Raw genomic sequence first — 16,287 nt, 5'->3', positions numbered from 1 at the left:
CCTTTCCTGGAATCACATTCCAGATAAACTGCTCACATTTATCTATTTGTTTCAGGAGCAAATTTCTGGGAAGGGCAACCTCAGACAGCTTTGATTGAGTCTCTGGGTAGTACTAAGGACAGCAGTGTTGGTGAACTGATCTGGCAAGTCTAGGGATGGAAGAGACGAGACAGCTGACAGCAACATGGTTCCAGAAGGACTTATGTTGGTCTAAGGACTTTTATAAAATTAAAAAATAAGGGGCTTATTTTATGTATGTGAGTATTTTGCCTGTGTATGTTCATGTACCACCTGCATGCTCAGTACCTGCTGAAGCCAGAATAGAGCATCAGATGCCCTGGAACTGGAGTCACAGATAGTTTTGAGCTGCCACGTGGGTGGTGGGAAACAAACCCAGGTCCTCTGGAAGAGCAGCCAGTGCTCCTAACACTGTGCTATCTCTCCAGCCCTGCCCTAGGGTTTTAGTATTTACTCATTTATGTCTTAAGGAGGATACTTGACTTATCCCCTATGAGGTGCTTAGAAAAGAGCTTGATAATGTAGGTACAGTAGCCCTACTTCTCAGAGTGGTATGTTCAAAGATACCCAGTGAAGGCTTGCATTTGCAGATTGAAAGACCTGTACATACTGTGGTTGCTGCCACAAACTTCCAAAGTTAACCTGGTCTTCCACGTGAAAGTGCAATAGTCAATATGGCATGTGAGGTGGCTGCTGGGCCACTTAGCAATGGTGACTTGTACAGCATGGATACACTGGGCAGAGGAACGATTCAGAAAGGGAGGATTACTCAGTGCAGGATTCCATCATATCAACTGGAAAGCACGCCACTTAACAGGCTTTCTGGAGTCCAATATTTATTAGCTTATACCATGGTTGACCATGGGTAACTAGAGAGTGGAACTGGACCCACAAAAAATAAACACAATGACTTCTGCCCTTGTCTTACTCCTGTCTCTTCTCTTGTGTATGAGAGCATGAGGGCAGGCTCCCTGAAATGGAAGGCCTCAGACAAGAGAGAGGGCTGTGGAGAGGTGGGTAATGGCATCTTCTGGGACCACCCTTCCCAGCAGCCAACCTCTCTCCTCATACGGCATTTCTCTTCCTCCTAAAGTTTTTGCCAAACATGGAACTCACTTGGGGTGACAATTGCAGTGGCCTGATTGCTGATAACTTGTTGTCATCATTTGCCTCATCTCTGTGCGAAGTTCTGAGTCAAAGGCTCCATGAGAAGAAGGGATTGGAAGAGTTAGTCAGCTGCAGGTTTCTCATCACCCACCATCCTAGTTCTGATTCAGAAGGTCTAGGTTTGGAACCATGTAATGCTGATCCAAGATTTGAATTGTGGAGCCTTATGGGGTCATAAGAGAAAAATCACACTGTTTCCTTTGCGTCTTTCTGAACAGAGTCTCAGACTGACTCTCCTTGTCCTGTAGTTAATGTCAGAACAAGTGGCATTACAACACTCACAGGCAATTTCTGCTGCTGCACTTTTAAAGAAATGGAAGGGGAAATGTTGTTCTCAGAGTTGAGATAAGTGACATTCTAGAAATATCTGAATGTCCTGTTCTTCACACCAACTCTTAATTTACATCATTGAAGTCTTGGGAATAGTCTTAAAACTAACATTTTAAGGAAGACATGGGTATGAACATTTCTATTTTAAACTAGATACCCAGTAGAAGCAAGCAGGGTTTTCTCTGTCCAAGGGCACATGGCATTTTGACCTGTGCTGTAGAGTCCGGCATGACAAATAGGCAAATATTGCAGGAAAATAACTTTTATCTCATGCTTAGGGAAAGAAATGTGGAGCCCAGAAAGGGACAGTAACTGTCAGGTTGCAAACTCCAGTTCTCACAGTGCTTGAGGTGAGGTGATATGTCACGGACAGAAAGTGGGACGCTAGAATGGCTCCCACTCAGAAACATGTGAGGTAGGATGTTTCTGAGAGGACCTTCCACAGGGGAGGAAAGTTTTCCTGAATAAAATTGTGGAAATATTTTTTTTTGGCCAAATGGATTTCTCCATACCATAATAATCCAGAAGCATCTCTGGTAAAAGAAGTACTCAGCAAAAGGAAGACAATTACTCACCTTATTATAAACACTCAAGTTAAAATACTTCTCCAGATCTGCTCTGGCCAGTTCCCCACACAGCATCATAATGAGGTGCATCCCCAGACTGGGGCTGTTGGGGGGAGCAAAGTGGGGGTGCTTTCAGATGGAGTCTGAATCTAGCTGACCGTAACTGAACCCTGTGCTCCGTGAAAGCACTCAGATTTCAGAAATCCAGTACTTTGTAAACTAGACAGGGAGGAACAGACTTTCATCTTCTTTCTCTTTGTCCCAGTTTATTAGAAGTTATAATGCACTCTGAGTTCGGGAGGCAAGCCTCTTTAGCAGATGGATTGTAACCTAATTTGTTAGAAGGAAAAGAAAACCAGAAAGTCATTTTGCAAATACTTGATTCTCAAATCTCTCTAGCCTGCAGCATTAGCAGAGAGGGAATGCACTTTATTTGTGCCGTTATAATTACCATCAGATTTCTCTGCATGTCATTTAGGTAACAGCATTACCAGTCCCATTTCACAGGTGAAGAAAATGAAGTTTGGAAAGGCTAAGAGATGTGGATGGACCTAAAAGACATCATATTAAGTGAAATAACTTAGACACAACAAGACAAACATTGCATGACCACACACACACACACAGGGGATCTAAAACACCGATGTCATAGAATTTGAGAGGGTGGCGATTATCAGCCACCAAGAAATGCAGAAGGAAACAAGAGACTTACTAGACAATGTGGTAGTTACAGTTGATGACAATATGCTGCATTCTTGAAAAATACACAGTACATATTAAGAGTTCCCACAAAAAAATGCTATGATAGGTAATGAATGCATTTATTACTTAGACTGAACAATTATGGAATATACACATTCTTCAAAATGTCAACATACAATAAATGCATAAATTATATATATATATATATATATATATATATATATATATATAATAAAGGGCACTGCTACTATTGCTATTTGCTTATGGCACCATCCCTTCACAAGAACACCAGTGAACACAACTCTTGATCTAATTTCTTGGCATCAGCAAGATTATTGAAAATGGTTTTCATGCTTTTTTCTCCCATTCTTATTACAGTACTAACATGATTCTTGTAAAAACCAGACCTCAGGGATTTTTTTTCTCATATAAAGTCTTAATCCTTAATCATAGAAACAACTATTCATCTTCTTTTTCCACTTGGGACTGAGAAATCTGTATCAGGAGCAGCCAAATGCCTAAGCCCTCCATTTCTGATGGAATGCTCCCTATTATATAGATGATATAGGTATAGATAGAAAACAAGGAGATATAACTTTACTATTTCTTCTTTAATAAGTTGGCAAGGCCTTGTTTAGCTCTTACTGTATGTGGAGAGAGTGCTGTGGTATACCATATAAGAGGGCAAAATGATTGACTCTACTGTCCAGTAATTTATCATTGGACCACTTTTAATCCACGAGAACAACAGACATAATCACCAAGGAATTACGCAACAGAAAAGCATCATGTCTTTTGATTTCTAACAAATAGAAACTGGGAAAACCGCAGTCAAAGAGGTGATGCCCAGATTTCCAACCTGTACAAGCTCTATTTTTGTGCACATTTAGAACACTTGGGCTTTGGAATTAGATGACTCAAGTTCAAATCCCCATTGTAATAGCATTTGTGTGGACTTTAGCAATTGACTGAGTTGTACCAAAACTGAACTTCCCAATGTATAAAGTAACAGTAACAAAGCTTCTAATTTATATGATTCAATGGTAATCAAATAAAATAAAGTGTGAACATTGTTCGGCTAATACCTGGGAATGAATAGCAGCATTATATCACTGGTATCAGAGAGCTCTGTGGCAAAGGACTGCAAAGTTACGACTTTTTTTTTCATTAGATTAGTGGTTCTCTCTACTTTCTCATTCAGGACATCATATTTTGTGTTCAAAGGCAGTCAAGTCTAGGAATCCGATGTAAAACTAGATACTCAAAGTAGCTTTTTGTTCTATTATTCCATCAACATCCAGCCTTGGTGTGGCATTTTCTGATTCAGCCTTGAGCTCTATAGTGGAAAACCCAATGATCTAACAAATACTGGGTAGTATCAATTTCATTTTAGTTCACTTAATTTTTAAAAAAGAAAATAGACAAGGAAGAAAACATTCTTCTACAAACAAAATAAAAAGCCAAGTGTGGTGGCTCATGACAGTAGTCCTTGCATTTAGGAGGCTCAGGCAGGAGAATTGCCTTGAACTGGAGATAGCCTGGCCTATATTATGAAACCTTGTCTACATACACACACACACACACACACACACACACACACACACACACACACACACACACACAGAGGTGGGGGCAATGTCCTGGAAAACTCTCTATACCTACTCACATCAGAATAAATAACATTTTACCCACGCCAGGAGCTCTAAGGAAGGCATCATTAAAGATTTCAAGGTTGGAGCATAAATGGATTGAATGAATGTAAGTGCTCTTATTGCTGCAACTCAAAACAATCCAAGTGATTCACAGAGCGTCAGCTAACGTCCTGGTCATTTGTTAGTAAGGCTTAGATGGTCTTATCTTTGATTGCTTCCCTTGCCCCACTGCTACAGAGAGATACTCCTGGTTCTGGAATTTTCCTTTCAGTGTTTTTTATAAGCTTAGACAGTGAGGCCTCCCACTGCCTGACCCCGAAGCAGGCAGGCCTGGAAGGACCCCTTTTGAGAGGCCAGATGTTGAAACAGAGAAACTCCAAAGGTAAGGAACTGTTAGATTTGCCAGGAGGCAAATCCACCAGAGCAGAACCAAGCTTTTTTTATTGAGAGAAAAAAATAATAGTCTTTTGAAGTTGTCTGAAGGCCATGCTCAATTGGAAGATCAGAACTAAAGATCTGACCATATTGGAAATTAGCATTGCTAATGAAGTTTTCAGAAAATCACAGATTATTTTAATCTCCTTAACCTTCTCTATAAATACTTAACTTAGAAAACACTGTGTTGCTATTTTTAATCATCTAATAATGGACAAATGTTATTTTAAGGCAGTAGCAAGGATGCTAATGCCATTTTTAAAAAAAGAGACATCAAATCATGACACATTACTTTATTCTGTCAGTTTTGATTCTGCATTAGAGAGTGGCAGCTGACTGAACTGTCTGGCCATTAGAAGGCAGAGACAATCTGAGGTGGCAGGACTATTTGCTCTCTAGAGACCCAGGTATGGACAAGAATCCCCAGGGAGCCAGGCATCTATGTCAGTCTAGGGGAACTGAACCCTGAGCCAGGCATTTAAGAAATGCCTGGTGCTGTGGGATGTGCTGTATGGCAAATGTGTTGCTCTGATTGGTCAATAAATAAAACACTGATTGGCCAGTGGCTAGGCAGGAAGTATAGGTGGGACAAGGAGGAGAATAAAGCTGGGAAGTGGAAGGCTGAGTGAGAGACACTGCCAGCCGCCACAATGACAAACAGCATGTGAAGATGCCGGTAAGCCACAAGCCACGTGGCAAGGTATAGATTTATGGAAATGGATTAATTTAAGCTATAAGAAGAGTTAGCAAGAAGCCTGCCACGGCCATATAGTTTGTAAGCAATGTAAGTCTCTGTGTTTACTTGGTTGGGTCTGAGTGGCTGTGAGACTCGTGGGTGAGAGAGATTTGTCCTGACTGTGGGCCAGGCAGGAAAACTCTAGCTACAGCCTGGTCTGTGCAGTTTGCAGATGGGCCTCCAGCATCTTCCCATGGCCACCTCCTACACACAAGGACACTGATGTCTTCAGCCCTTCTAGAATATACCATGAAAAAGAAGGCAGTCTTCATCCACTGCTTTGTTCATCTGTCTTGTGCTTCAAGGCTAAGTTGCTTTAATGAACTGGCTTTGTTTACAGTCATCCCAGTCTCCCCTTTTCTCGTGTTGATTCATTGCTTGGATTAGCCCTTTACTTACCCATCAAACACCTGCGGAATACATTCTAGGTGCTCCGATACTGGACATGATTTTTTAAGGCTTCCTTGTCTAGGGAGGTGGCTCCATTGGTAACATGCTTGTCTTACAAACATGATCTACATCCAAACTCCAGAACTCATATGAAAATGCTGGGCACACATTTGTAAATCCATTATGAGAAACGCAGAGACAGCAGGTTCTTGGGGCTTGTGACCATCTACCCTAAACTACCTGGCAAACTCCAGGCTATTAAGAGCCACTGTATCAAATAGACAAGATAGATAGCTTCTGAAGAATGATACTGAAGGTTCTCTTGTCAACCCCCATTCATAAACATTACACATGGACACGTGTGCGCGCGCGCGCGCGCGCACACACACACACACACACACACACACACACACACACACACACACACACAGCAGGGGAAGGGGCCAGGGAGAGAGTTTTTTCCGGCTTCTATGGACAGCTGTCTCTTTGGTAAAGGAGATAATTAAGTGACAAGGAAACAAGTAAGAGGATGATGGGAGGGAGGAGGTCGGGAGAGGGAGCGAGAAGCCATAACACATAAACACAATAAAAAAAATGGGATAGTGCAAAGGCGAACAGAGACAGGAAAAATTCCTTTTTAATTAGAAATCAAAGGGGAATCCTAAGAACAAAAGGTAAAACTAACTATTGAGTGACTAAGTAAATGAGAACAGGGCCGTTTCTCGGGAGCTGGGGTTTTAGCTAGGAGAGTGGCAGTTGGAAAGACCCAGAGGCCAGTTCGAGGAGGAGTGAGAAAGGAGAAAGAAGACAGTAGATGGAGCCAGATCCTCAAGGCTTGGAGGGCAGAGGAGGGAGCTTGGATTTTCCTTTAAGCCTACTGGACAATAATTGAAGCATCATTCCCATACAAGTCATTGGTCTGGTTTACGCCTCACAGGCCTTACTATGGGCAGTTTCTGCATTTACAGGACACTGTAGAATTAGCAAGACCTACTGAGAATCTACTGAAGTAAGAGGTGATGGCGATGGGCAGGCGACACTTAGAACATGGGAATGCTTTGTCTGGAACAGAAAAAGCTAACCGAATCAGAAGATCACTTTACCTGCTAGTTCTCAGACCTTATCTAGTCTCAGTTGATCCAGAAAGTCTTTAGAGAGAAATTCTTAAATCTCAATATGGGAAAAACTGAAACACAAATAACTTCAGGGACATACCCAGGGTCATACAGCCCACCACTAGCCAAAGCAAGATGGAACCTTGCACCACCTTGCTAAATTATGCTCCCCAGTCTCATGGGGCCCTTGTCTTTTCACATGGATTAGTGATTAGTCATACCCCATACACTGAATACATAATGATCTAAGCACCATTGTGGGACAGGTGTAGTGGTTTTTTGACAGCTGGATAATTGTATTGGCCTAGTCTTACATCACAGCTTTACTAACTACTGAACATGTGCTTACAGACAAGCCACATAATTCTTTGGGTCTTTGCTTCTTCATCTATCAGTTGGAATAACAATGATAACTTTTTAGTTCTTTGAGACCCAAATAAAGTGATTCATGAAAAGACCCCATGGAGCAGAGTCTAAGGATGTCCATGGGTACTATGTAGAAGATGTTCTTATAACTTGAAATGAGTCTCTTCATATTCAGAACTGATGAGGAGTACTCACTGTCCATTCTGAAGAGCTAAGGAACTGTGAAGTGTGGGTTTCCCCAGTGGCTGCACTGCTGACCCTTCTCCTCATCACCGGGCAAAACAGTGGCCTTCAGCATGAGGCATCCTGCCTTCCATGAATTCTACATTCATTAATTCTGAAAGTACTTATTGAGTACTTTCTCCAGTGCTAGGTGGCAGTCAGCCTTTTCACGGGCTTCACCCACTTAATTTCTCTCATTGCCACGTGGTAACTTTTCAATAAGCACGTGTAAGTGTGTGTGTGTGTGTGTGTGTGTGTGAGAGAGAAAGAGAGAGAGAGAGAGAGAGAGAGAGAGAGAGAGAGAGAGAGAGAGAGAGAGAGAGAGAGAGAGAGAGAGAGAGGATGCGTGTGTTGAGGGATCCGGTCCTATGAGAATTTCAAAGGTCCTTGGAATCCATTCATTTGAAGGGTTTTAGGTACCCTGAAGGCTTGCTTCTGTGTTTGGAACACGATTTCAAGCAGAGGCTGAACTCAGTGTTAGCACACTTGCCCCAAATGCCCGAGGCCCTAGGTTCTATCTTCAGTACAGCTGAGAAAAACCCAAATGGAGCAAGATCAAATGAGGAGGAGACAGCAAGCCAGAGTTCCTGAGCACACACTTGGATTTGATAAAAACACCATCTTGTCCATCTTTCATTCCTTCTTTACACCTCCCTACCAAGAACTGTGAAGTGTTAGTGTGCCCATTTTACAGAGGGAAAATTAAGTCACAGAGACCTTAAGAGGCTCCCCAGTTCACATACCAGTGAGATAAGAACCAGCCCAGGATTCTGGGTTGCTTCACTCTTTATCACATTTTGGGGTATTGTTTGGTCCCACACCTCCCTTCCCAATAGGAAAAAAAGCTAAAAGGAAAATGGTGATTATGGTTACTGTGTGTGTGCACATGTCTGCAAGAGAAGAGGTGAGAGACAGGGACAGACAGAAGCAGAAAGAGACACTAACAAGACTCAGGGCAGATTCTGGATTAGTAACCATAGCTTAAACACATGGTAGTCTGTTTGAGTTTCTGTTGGGGCATCAGCAGCAAGCAAAAGACAAAGATGAGATGCCAGAGCCAATAAACACCATTCCTGTGCTGAATAGGTGCTCGTTCAGGACAGAGAGGGCACTGGCATGCAGGACTTCCCTCTAGGTGTTTCAGTATAGATCTTCAGGAGACATTATCCTTAGAGGGTGATAAAATATCCCCAGGACACCCAATGAGCAGAGCCTGCAACCTGCAAAAGTCTCTCCATGAATGCTGGTCCAGCTTCCCAAAACACATACCCTCTGGGTGTCGAGATTGCTGCCCCTTGAGGAAGTCAGTGCCGCTTCTTTCTGTAAAGGAACCAAAGAAATGTGGGTCCTGCTTGCGTCCCTGCAAGCTTTTTAATTTTGTGATTTTTGCAGGTCTTCATTAATACTAGTATGATGGATGAGCACCGAGTTATAATTTGTTCCTTCCATAGTCTCCAGAGCCTGAAAAGCCCATCTTCCAATGCCATCATCTTAATGATTATTTATGGACAGTGCATGAATTTCCCGAATCAGTATTATGCCTAGCACCCATGCATTTCCATAAAAACGAGGGCAATTTTTTAAAACAAACATACATTTGCCTCATCTATGCAAATCTATTCCTGAGGATTTAATGAAACCACTGCTTCCTTGTATCCTCAACGTACAAAATCCTGGCTTGCGTTCAGCTCCCAGTTTGATTTTAAGTACTGTGGCTGAGAGAGGAGGGGGCTCTCTGAATAAGAGGGAGTGGATGCCTCTGCTCATGATGCAGCATGCTTGTGCAAAGCGGCCCTGCACTTGCAATTGTGAGCAGAGAGCCAAGTGTGGGAGTGCACAACGGAGGTAACCACCTCCCCACAAAGCAGACAGCTTTGCATCAAGGGAGTATCAGGTTCCTGTACTCAGCTGTGGGCTGTCACTGTCTACTAATGTGACTGTTTTCCCATCTCTCTGCAAGAAGGCAGAAGCTGCTCTCTGATTGGTATAGCATCTCACTTTCCCTCTGCATTGATTTCTTGTCCTCCTCCTTTGCTTCATAAAGAGAGGGACAAGAGCTGGTGCTGTGGACAGAGAAGCTTCGTTTCTAGTATGAGACAACCTCTATTTTTTTTCAGGAGAGGGAAGTTGGATTATCAATTCTTTTGTAAATGTGTATGGTGATATTTGCTCCGGTAAGTTCATCTCTCTATTGATTTGCCTCTCTCTCTCTCTCTCTCTCTCTCTCTCTCTCTCTCTCTCTCTCTCTCTCTCTCTCTCCCCCTCCTTCCCTTCCTTCCCCCCACCAATGTGTGTGTGTACATGTGTAAGTATATTTGGGCTGTATACTTTTCTTTCCTAATGTGCTTCTTAGAAATATTTAGTGTTGATGTCTCTCCCACCCTTTAACTTAGCTTTCTTTTATGTATATGTTTAAACCTAAGAGTCTGGGTTATGTAGTATAATCCTTACAATAGCTGTTGAAGTATATACTGGCTTTCTGAGCTTCTTTTAACACAGTAAGGAAACTATTTAAGCAAAGTTATATTAGGCTTTATAAAAATGTAATGCCATTCTATCTCAACCAGCTTAAGAGTGCTTAATGTTCTAAGTATATTCATTGTGCTACAACCTGCTTACCATTTTAATTAAAGTTTCTTCATCAGCATCATAGTGTAAATGTCTTCAACTCCTTAAATAGCTACCAAATATTATGTGTTAATCTCATAAGGTCTCATACCAAGACATAATGAATGAATGAGATTCCTTTCTGATTCTGAGACATTCTTTAAAAGAACTGAATTTCTGTTTTTTTTAAAAAAAGTATTCATATGGCTAAAGCAATTCTCTTGCGTTGCGTGAAAAGCTAGACTTCAAGTAGCCATTGTTTATTTTCTGACTTTCTTTGCATTGGGTATTTGTGCCACCATCTGCCAGAGGCCCAACCTTGGCTCTGGTGTGGCCATAGCTCAAGTTAGTCGGGAGAAAAGTTGCTGTCATTTGATTCAAACTGATGCAGAATAGTGTCTGGTCACATCTGCTCAGAGTCATGATTTCTAAATGCATCACCTGGTTAGCTGAGGACAGAGGATGGTCTCAATTCTTTATTGTTAATTCATCTATTCATGTAATTATAGTAGATAGAGATGATAAGGCGATTAACTAATTGTGCTAATGGACACAAACATGCTTTAATCTTTTTTTTTTTTTGTCACACAGTCAGCAAATCCACATAGTCTTTTTTTCATGGTAAATGAACTAGAAAATGCATTCATGACAAAAGTTAAGGGCACCTTTAAGTCAGAAGCTAAAGCCTGGCAATTCCTAGAGATTTTGAAGTAAAGTTGGGAACTCCATGCTGGTCTAGAACTCTGAAGCATATATTCTTTTTGAATAACCATATTTGGAACTGTGACAGATCGCAGCTTAACTCTAAGGAAATAATAAGGTCTGTCTAGGAATGCACTGACCCCCCTAGCCGACACTGTTAGGGCACCCTGCAATGCGCCTGCTATTTGCATGCTAAAGTGGGGCTGCTCATTTTGATAACCAATATGAATTATGATTGATCTAGCTTTGAAATAAATTCCCCCAAATCCACCTGTCTGTTTATATTACCTGATCCTAGTTCTTGTGGATGTGTTCCTAATAGCAAACTCAGACGCCATTCGTCCTAGAGGAACTAAGTATGCCTTAGCAGGTAGTCTGTTGGAAAAAAGAAAGCATTTATTCCTTGAGCTGAGTGAAAGCATCAGCAGTGGGCAGGTCCCAGCCTCTCTCCTCTCCAGCACACACAGCCATCTCCCTACCTCCACTTTACATCTTCGGATATTCCTTCAGGGTCAGCTGTAACAGGTTGAATGTAAAGTCATGAGCTGTAAATGGAATAGTCAGCATATGAAGCTAGTCCATGGTATTAATTAATGGAGTATGAGGGAATGACGACCCACAAGTGTCTGTCTTCTCCTTCACCTGCTAGTCATGGAATAGTTGGGGGTCAGCATATGAAGCTAGTCCACGGTATTAATTAACGGAGTATGAGGGAATGACGACCCACAAGTGTCTGTCTTCTCCTTCACCTGCTAGTCATGGAATAGTTCGGGCTCCATACATGAAGCCATAGGGAGGGCAATTAAACCTCCGTCACTTCAGGAAGTCAGGGTCATCAACCATCACGTCGAGTTGGGATAAGCCTACATGGTCTTTAATTGTATCCCTCCTGACAAGTCGAGAAAAGTCAGTTTTAAAAAATCTGTTTTAATGAATGAAAAGCCCTATCCAGTATTGGACAAAAATAATGAAGTGATTTCGAATTTTTCCACAATGAAGTCCTCTATTCCTTTTAGCAAAATGAAGAAAGCAGAAGGCAGTGACTGTTTTGAGCTGGTGAATACACTGTATGTCTGGCACTTGGCTGAGCATATCGCTCGGCTTATAGTCTTCATGTAGTCTACTACAGTCTGCACAGCCACTCTGGGGAGGCTAATCTCATTTCTCCACCTTGCAGATAAGAAAATGGAGACAGAGAAAGTGTGTAACTTGATGAGATGGTACAATGATGCAGATGAGATCGAGTGAGTGGCACTTCCATCCTCGAGTTGGGGTTTCACTTTGTCAGTGTAACCTATGATAAACTTCTAAGCCACAGTGGTTTGCAGGCACTTAACAATAACATACCATGCTTCCCTGGTATTTTTCCTTCCTCTGACAATAGGTAGCCTCCTTTTTCTCACACTGTGCTTTTGTAACTCCAGGCTAATTATGTGCCTAAAAACCACTCAATTTGTGCAGCTACCAAGATGTGGATGTAGCTAAAGGAAGCCAGCCTGGGTAGAGACAATATGCAGATGTGGCTAAATTAAGGTATCTCTGTAAGTGAGCAAGACAAATTTGTCCCTTGACTTTCAGTCTGTGAACAAAGGGTCCAAATAAAGATGCCAAAATAACTTAGAAGTATCAGTATCCCAAGGCACCCAGCTTGTCATGGATGCAAAGTATAAAAGGCAATTCCAATTGAATTGGTTCACTAGGGAAAACTTTACAGAATTCTCACCTTCTTTTCAGTCACTCCCATGATTTTCTTTCTATTCTTTGGGTAAACTGGAAAGGGCTTAGGTGGTGCTTCAGTTAGAATATTGTTTCTCTACAAGCCAGATAATTAAAAATGAACCCAGCTGCCGATAAGGGAACCGAGCAGTATGACAGAGTTGAAGTCCTGAGTTTTTAAACACATTCTTTTGTACCCAGGCACTGAGCTTCCCATTTGAAATCCATCTGAGCCAATAAAACTCAGACAAGTCTTCCAGGGGAAAATTTTGACTAACATAGAATCAATATGTTTGAAATTTCCCCTCAAGCGGCACTGTGGAGGCAAGGCACAGCACTCGTGGTAAATCTGGGAAACACTGTGCTGTTTTCCATTCTGCCTGAGAGGACTCTGAGTGATGAGAATGTGGCTAGAATGTGAAGTCTAACTCAGGATATGCTTCCTATATTTTACACAAACCCAAAAGAATATAAGTCATTGAAGGAACAAACACAACACATTGGTGGCCCCTGGAGTTAAACTCGGAAGAAGTGGTGGTCACAACATAGAGGGCACTTTTTGGTGTGATTTGCTGACTAACGGGCAGTAGTTTTGAGCTAACACTTATATCGACAGCTAGGTGGTTAAAAGCTCAAAGTGCAGTGTAGAGTGAAATACTTCTAAGCTAACAGTCATTTTTGGCAGAAGCAATAACATAATTTTGAATTCTCTTTTCTCCTGTTCTTGAATAAGACATAATTTGGTGGTTTAATCAGCAAGTGTGGTATTAGAGCCAGCACTGATAAAGAAATGCGGATCATTTTGCTTTTCTGATGAGTATTTATGAGGGTTCTAAATGTACTGAGAGCCACCAAACATAGACTTTTGCTCTAAGAAAATACGTTGTGTTCAACCCCAGAGCTCATCAAATGTGTGCTATTCCTTAAAACTAATCTTAGAAAAATCTTAGAAACAGTTTTATAAAGGAAATCATTTTCCAGTAATCCTTCTTCAGAGAGATCACTAAGTCCCAGAGTAACAACACTGGAAATCCAACCCCATCCAACCTATGTTTATTTCTGCTTTATTTTAGATATAGATGTGTGTCCTTAAACATATTGATCACTGAGTCCTTAAAAAGAACCCATTAAATATAGAGAAAGTGGCTGGTGTAAAGAAAGACAAGAGGTGTTGGAGAAGTCTTGAACTTTACACCAAGCTCACTATAAGCTAGTGTGCAAATAGAGCAGGGTTCTTGTTAGGCACTCACAAGAATCACTTCAAGTTTGGAGCCTGAAGTCACCACGAGAAGGATGCAGTCCTTTAAAAGAGGTTCTTTATCATTGGCATGTGCCTTTAAATTATTTTAAAAATTAGAGAAAGGGGGTGAATTGAAGTGGAAACACTGACTGCTGCCATTCTCTAAAATAATGGATCTTCATAGTGTGTTTACAGTGATCACACTAATATAGCTTCCCACTCTGCAGAATAATGGATCTTCATGGTGTGTTTACAGTGATCACACTAACATAGCTTTCCACTCTGCAGAATAATGGATCTTCATGGTGTGTTTACAGTGATCACACTAACATAGCTTCCCACTCTGCAGAATAATGGATCTTCATGGTGTGTTTAGAGTGATCACACTAACATAGCTTCCCACTCTGCAGAATAATGGATCTTCATGGTGTGTTTACAGTGATCACACTAACATAGCTTTCCACTCTGCAGAATAATGGATCTTCATGGTGTGTTTACAGTGATCACACTAACATAGCTTTCCACTCTGCAGAATAATGGATCTTCATGGTGTGTTTACAGTGATCACACTAACATAGCCTCCCACTCTGCAGAATAATGGATCTTCATAGTGTGTTTAGACTGATCACACTAACATAGCTTCCCACTCTACAGAATAATAGATCTTCATGGTGTGTTTACAGTGATCACACTAACATAGCTTCCCACTCTGCAGAATAATGGATCTTCATAGTGTGCTTACAGTGATCACACTAACATAGCTTCCCACTCTGCAGAATAATAGATCTTCATAGTGTGCTTACAGTGATCACACTAACATAGCTTCCCACTCTGCAGAATAATGGATCTTCATAGTGTGCTTACAGTGATCACACTAACATAGCTTCCCACTCTGCAGAATAATAGATCTTCATAGTGTGCTTACAGTGATCACACTAACATAGCCTCTCACTCTGTAGAATAATGGATCTTCATGGTGTGTTTACAGTCATCACCTTAACATAGCCTCCACCCTAAATCCTGCAGGGGAAGTTGTTGAAGGGTAACTCCAAACACATTCCACTCCAGTTTCTGGAAAGCTGGTTTCCAGCCCAGGAAAACAAGTTCACTGAGGAGTGTTAGGTTGGCCAATGTAAATATATAGTCATGTCTTACGGTCCTTTGAAGAGATGGAAAATATAGGCTTTTGAAAAATTGATCAGATTTAAGGAAAGGATTGGAATGTTAGCCACCAAATTATCCTTTTACTTAACAAATATTTAATGTGCCTGCCATGCACTGGGTTCTGTGAGAACTGTGGAGATACAGTGGTAAACAAACAGATAGAATACAACATCTCTACTTCCAGATCTAAGTGTCTTTATTTTCCATTCCTCACCAAAGCCTAGTTTCTATTTCACATCCCAGAATACGTCTTCTGAAAGGCATAATTGAGCTAGCCTCCTAAGTCATCTGCAGGGAATGTGTGCCATTGGTCTTATCTGCTCATGCTTAGGGAGGGAACTAGAACCCCACTTATTTGCTGGAGTGATTACAGTCTGCTGAATGGAGTGGTTTGAAGAGAAAGCTGGGTGAGGCTCCCCAGTGCTTGTGTCTTCTCAGCGCTGTTGGCTGCTCCTAGGCAGCCTCACAGGGGTTTCCTTCTTCCCAGTGTTTGGGAGAGAAAAGAAAGGAGGAAATTTTGAGAAGACAGAAAAAGAAGATAAAAAAGCAAACTGGAAAGGTGCGTATAGGACCGAAGATGGTCCCTGACAACCAGGACTGTTTGACTTGCCTTACCTGTCTCCCTTGGGTATTCATGTACTTGTTCATCTTCAACAAACACACACGCATACTGGGGTGGGGGAGGGTTGTACTTAGCACACTGCCAGATGCTAAGGCATGGGAATAAACAAGATGCACCCATTTCTGAACTTGAGGAACTTCTAATAGTTCAAGATTATGCAATCTCAGAACATTAGTACACTCCCCAGATTGTTCCTTGCTGTGAAATCTCTCTGTGGGATATTTAATAGCGTTCATGGGCTCTACCCACTAGATGTCAGTAGCAACCTCTACCCTAAGCTAAGACAACCTAAATTACCAAAGACTTTGCCAAATTGCCACTGTATAAAATGAGAACCAATGAAAAAAAACTTGGTAATTACAGTCAGCTTTCACTGATTCTTCCTGTGGCATTTCTTCTTTTCAATTTTTGGATTCTTAGCTGCGTATTTATCTTAAGCAGCTTGATACAGCCTACCTGAGGCCAGTAGAGCATCTGTAAGCTTCTCCCTGTCACTATCCTTTACTTCCATGCAGTGGAGCATCTGTAAGCTTCTCC

At 41.6% G+C, this 16,287-nt stretch overlaps 1 protein-coding gene across 2 annotated transcripts in view; it reads left to right on the top strand.

Moving 5' to 3' along the window:
• The window catches only part of Synpr (synaptoporin), a 354,853-nt gene that overhangs the window by 168,306 nt on the left and 170,260 nt on the right, over positions 1 to 16,287 (top strand). The window contains exon 1 of one of the 2 annotated variants that reach the window (XM_052734106.1): positions 9,537 to 9,873. The exons of the other annotated variant lie outside the window; for it this stretch is intronic. Coding sequence (XP_052590066.1) covers positions 9,850 to 9,873 — 24 coding nt within the window. The 5' untranslated portion in view covers positions 9,537 to 9,849. Of the gene's footprint in view, positions 1 to 9,536; positions 9,874 to 16,287 lie in introns of those variants that run through there. 2 annotated transcript variants of the gene reach the window in all.

The sequence above is a fragment of the Peromyscus californicus genome, unplaced genomic scaffold (genome assembly GCF_007827085.1).
Source record: "Peromyscus californicus insignis strain IS unplaced genomic scaffold, ASM782708v3 Scaffold_12__1_contigs__length_115047231, whole genome shotgun sequence".
Taxonomy (NCBI): Eukaryota; Metazoa; Chordata; class Mammalia; order Rodentia; family Cricetidae; genus Peromyscus; species Peromyscus californicus.
This window is presented reverse-complemented; position numbering and strand designations above follow the sequence as displayed.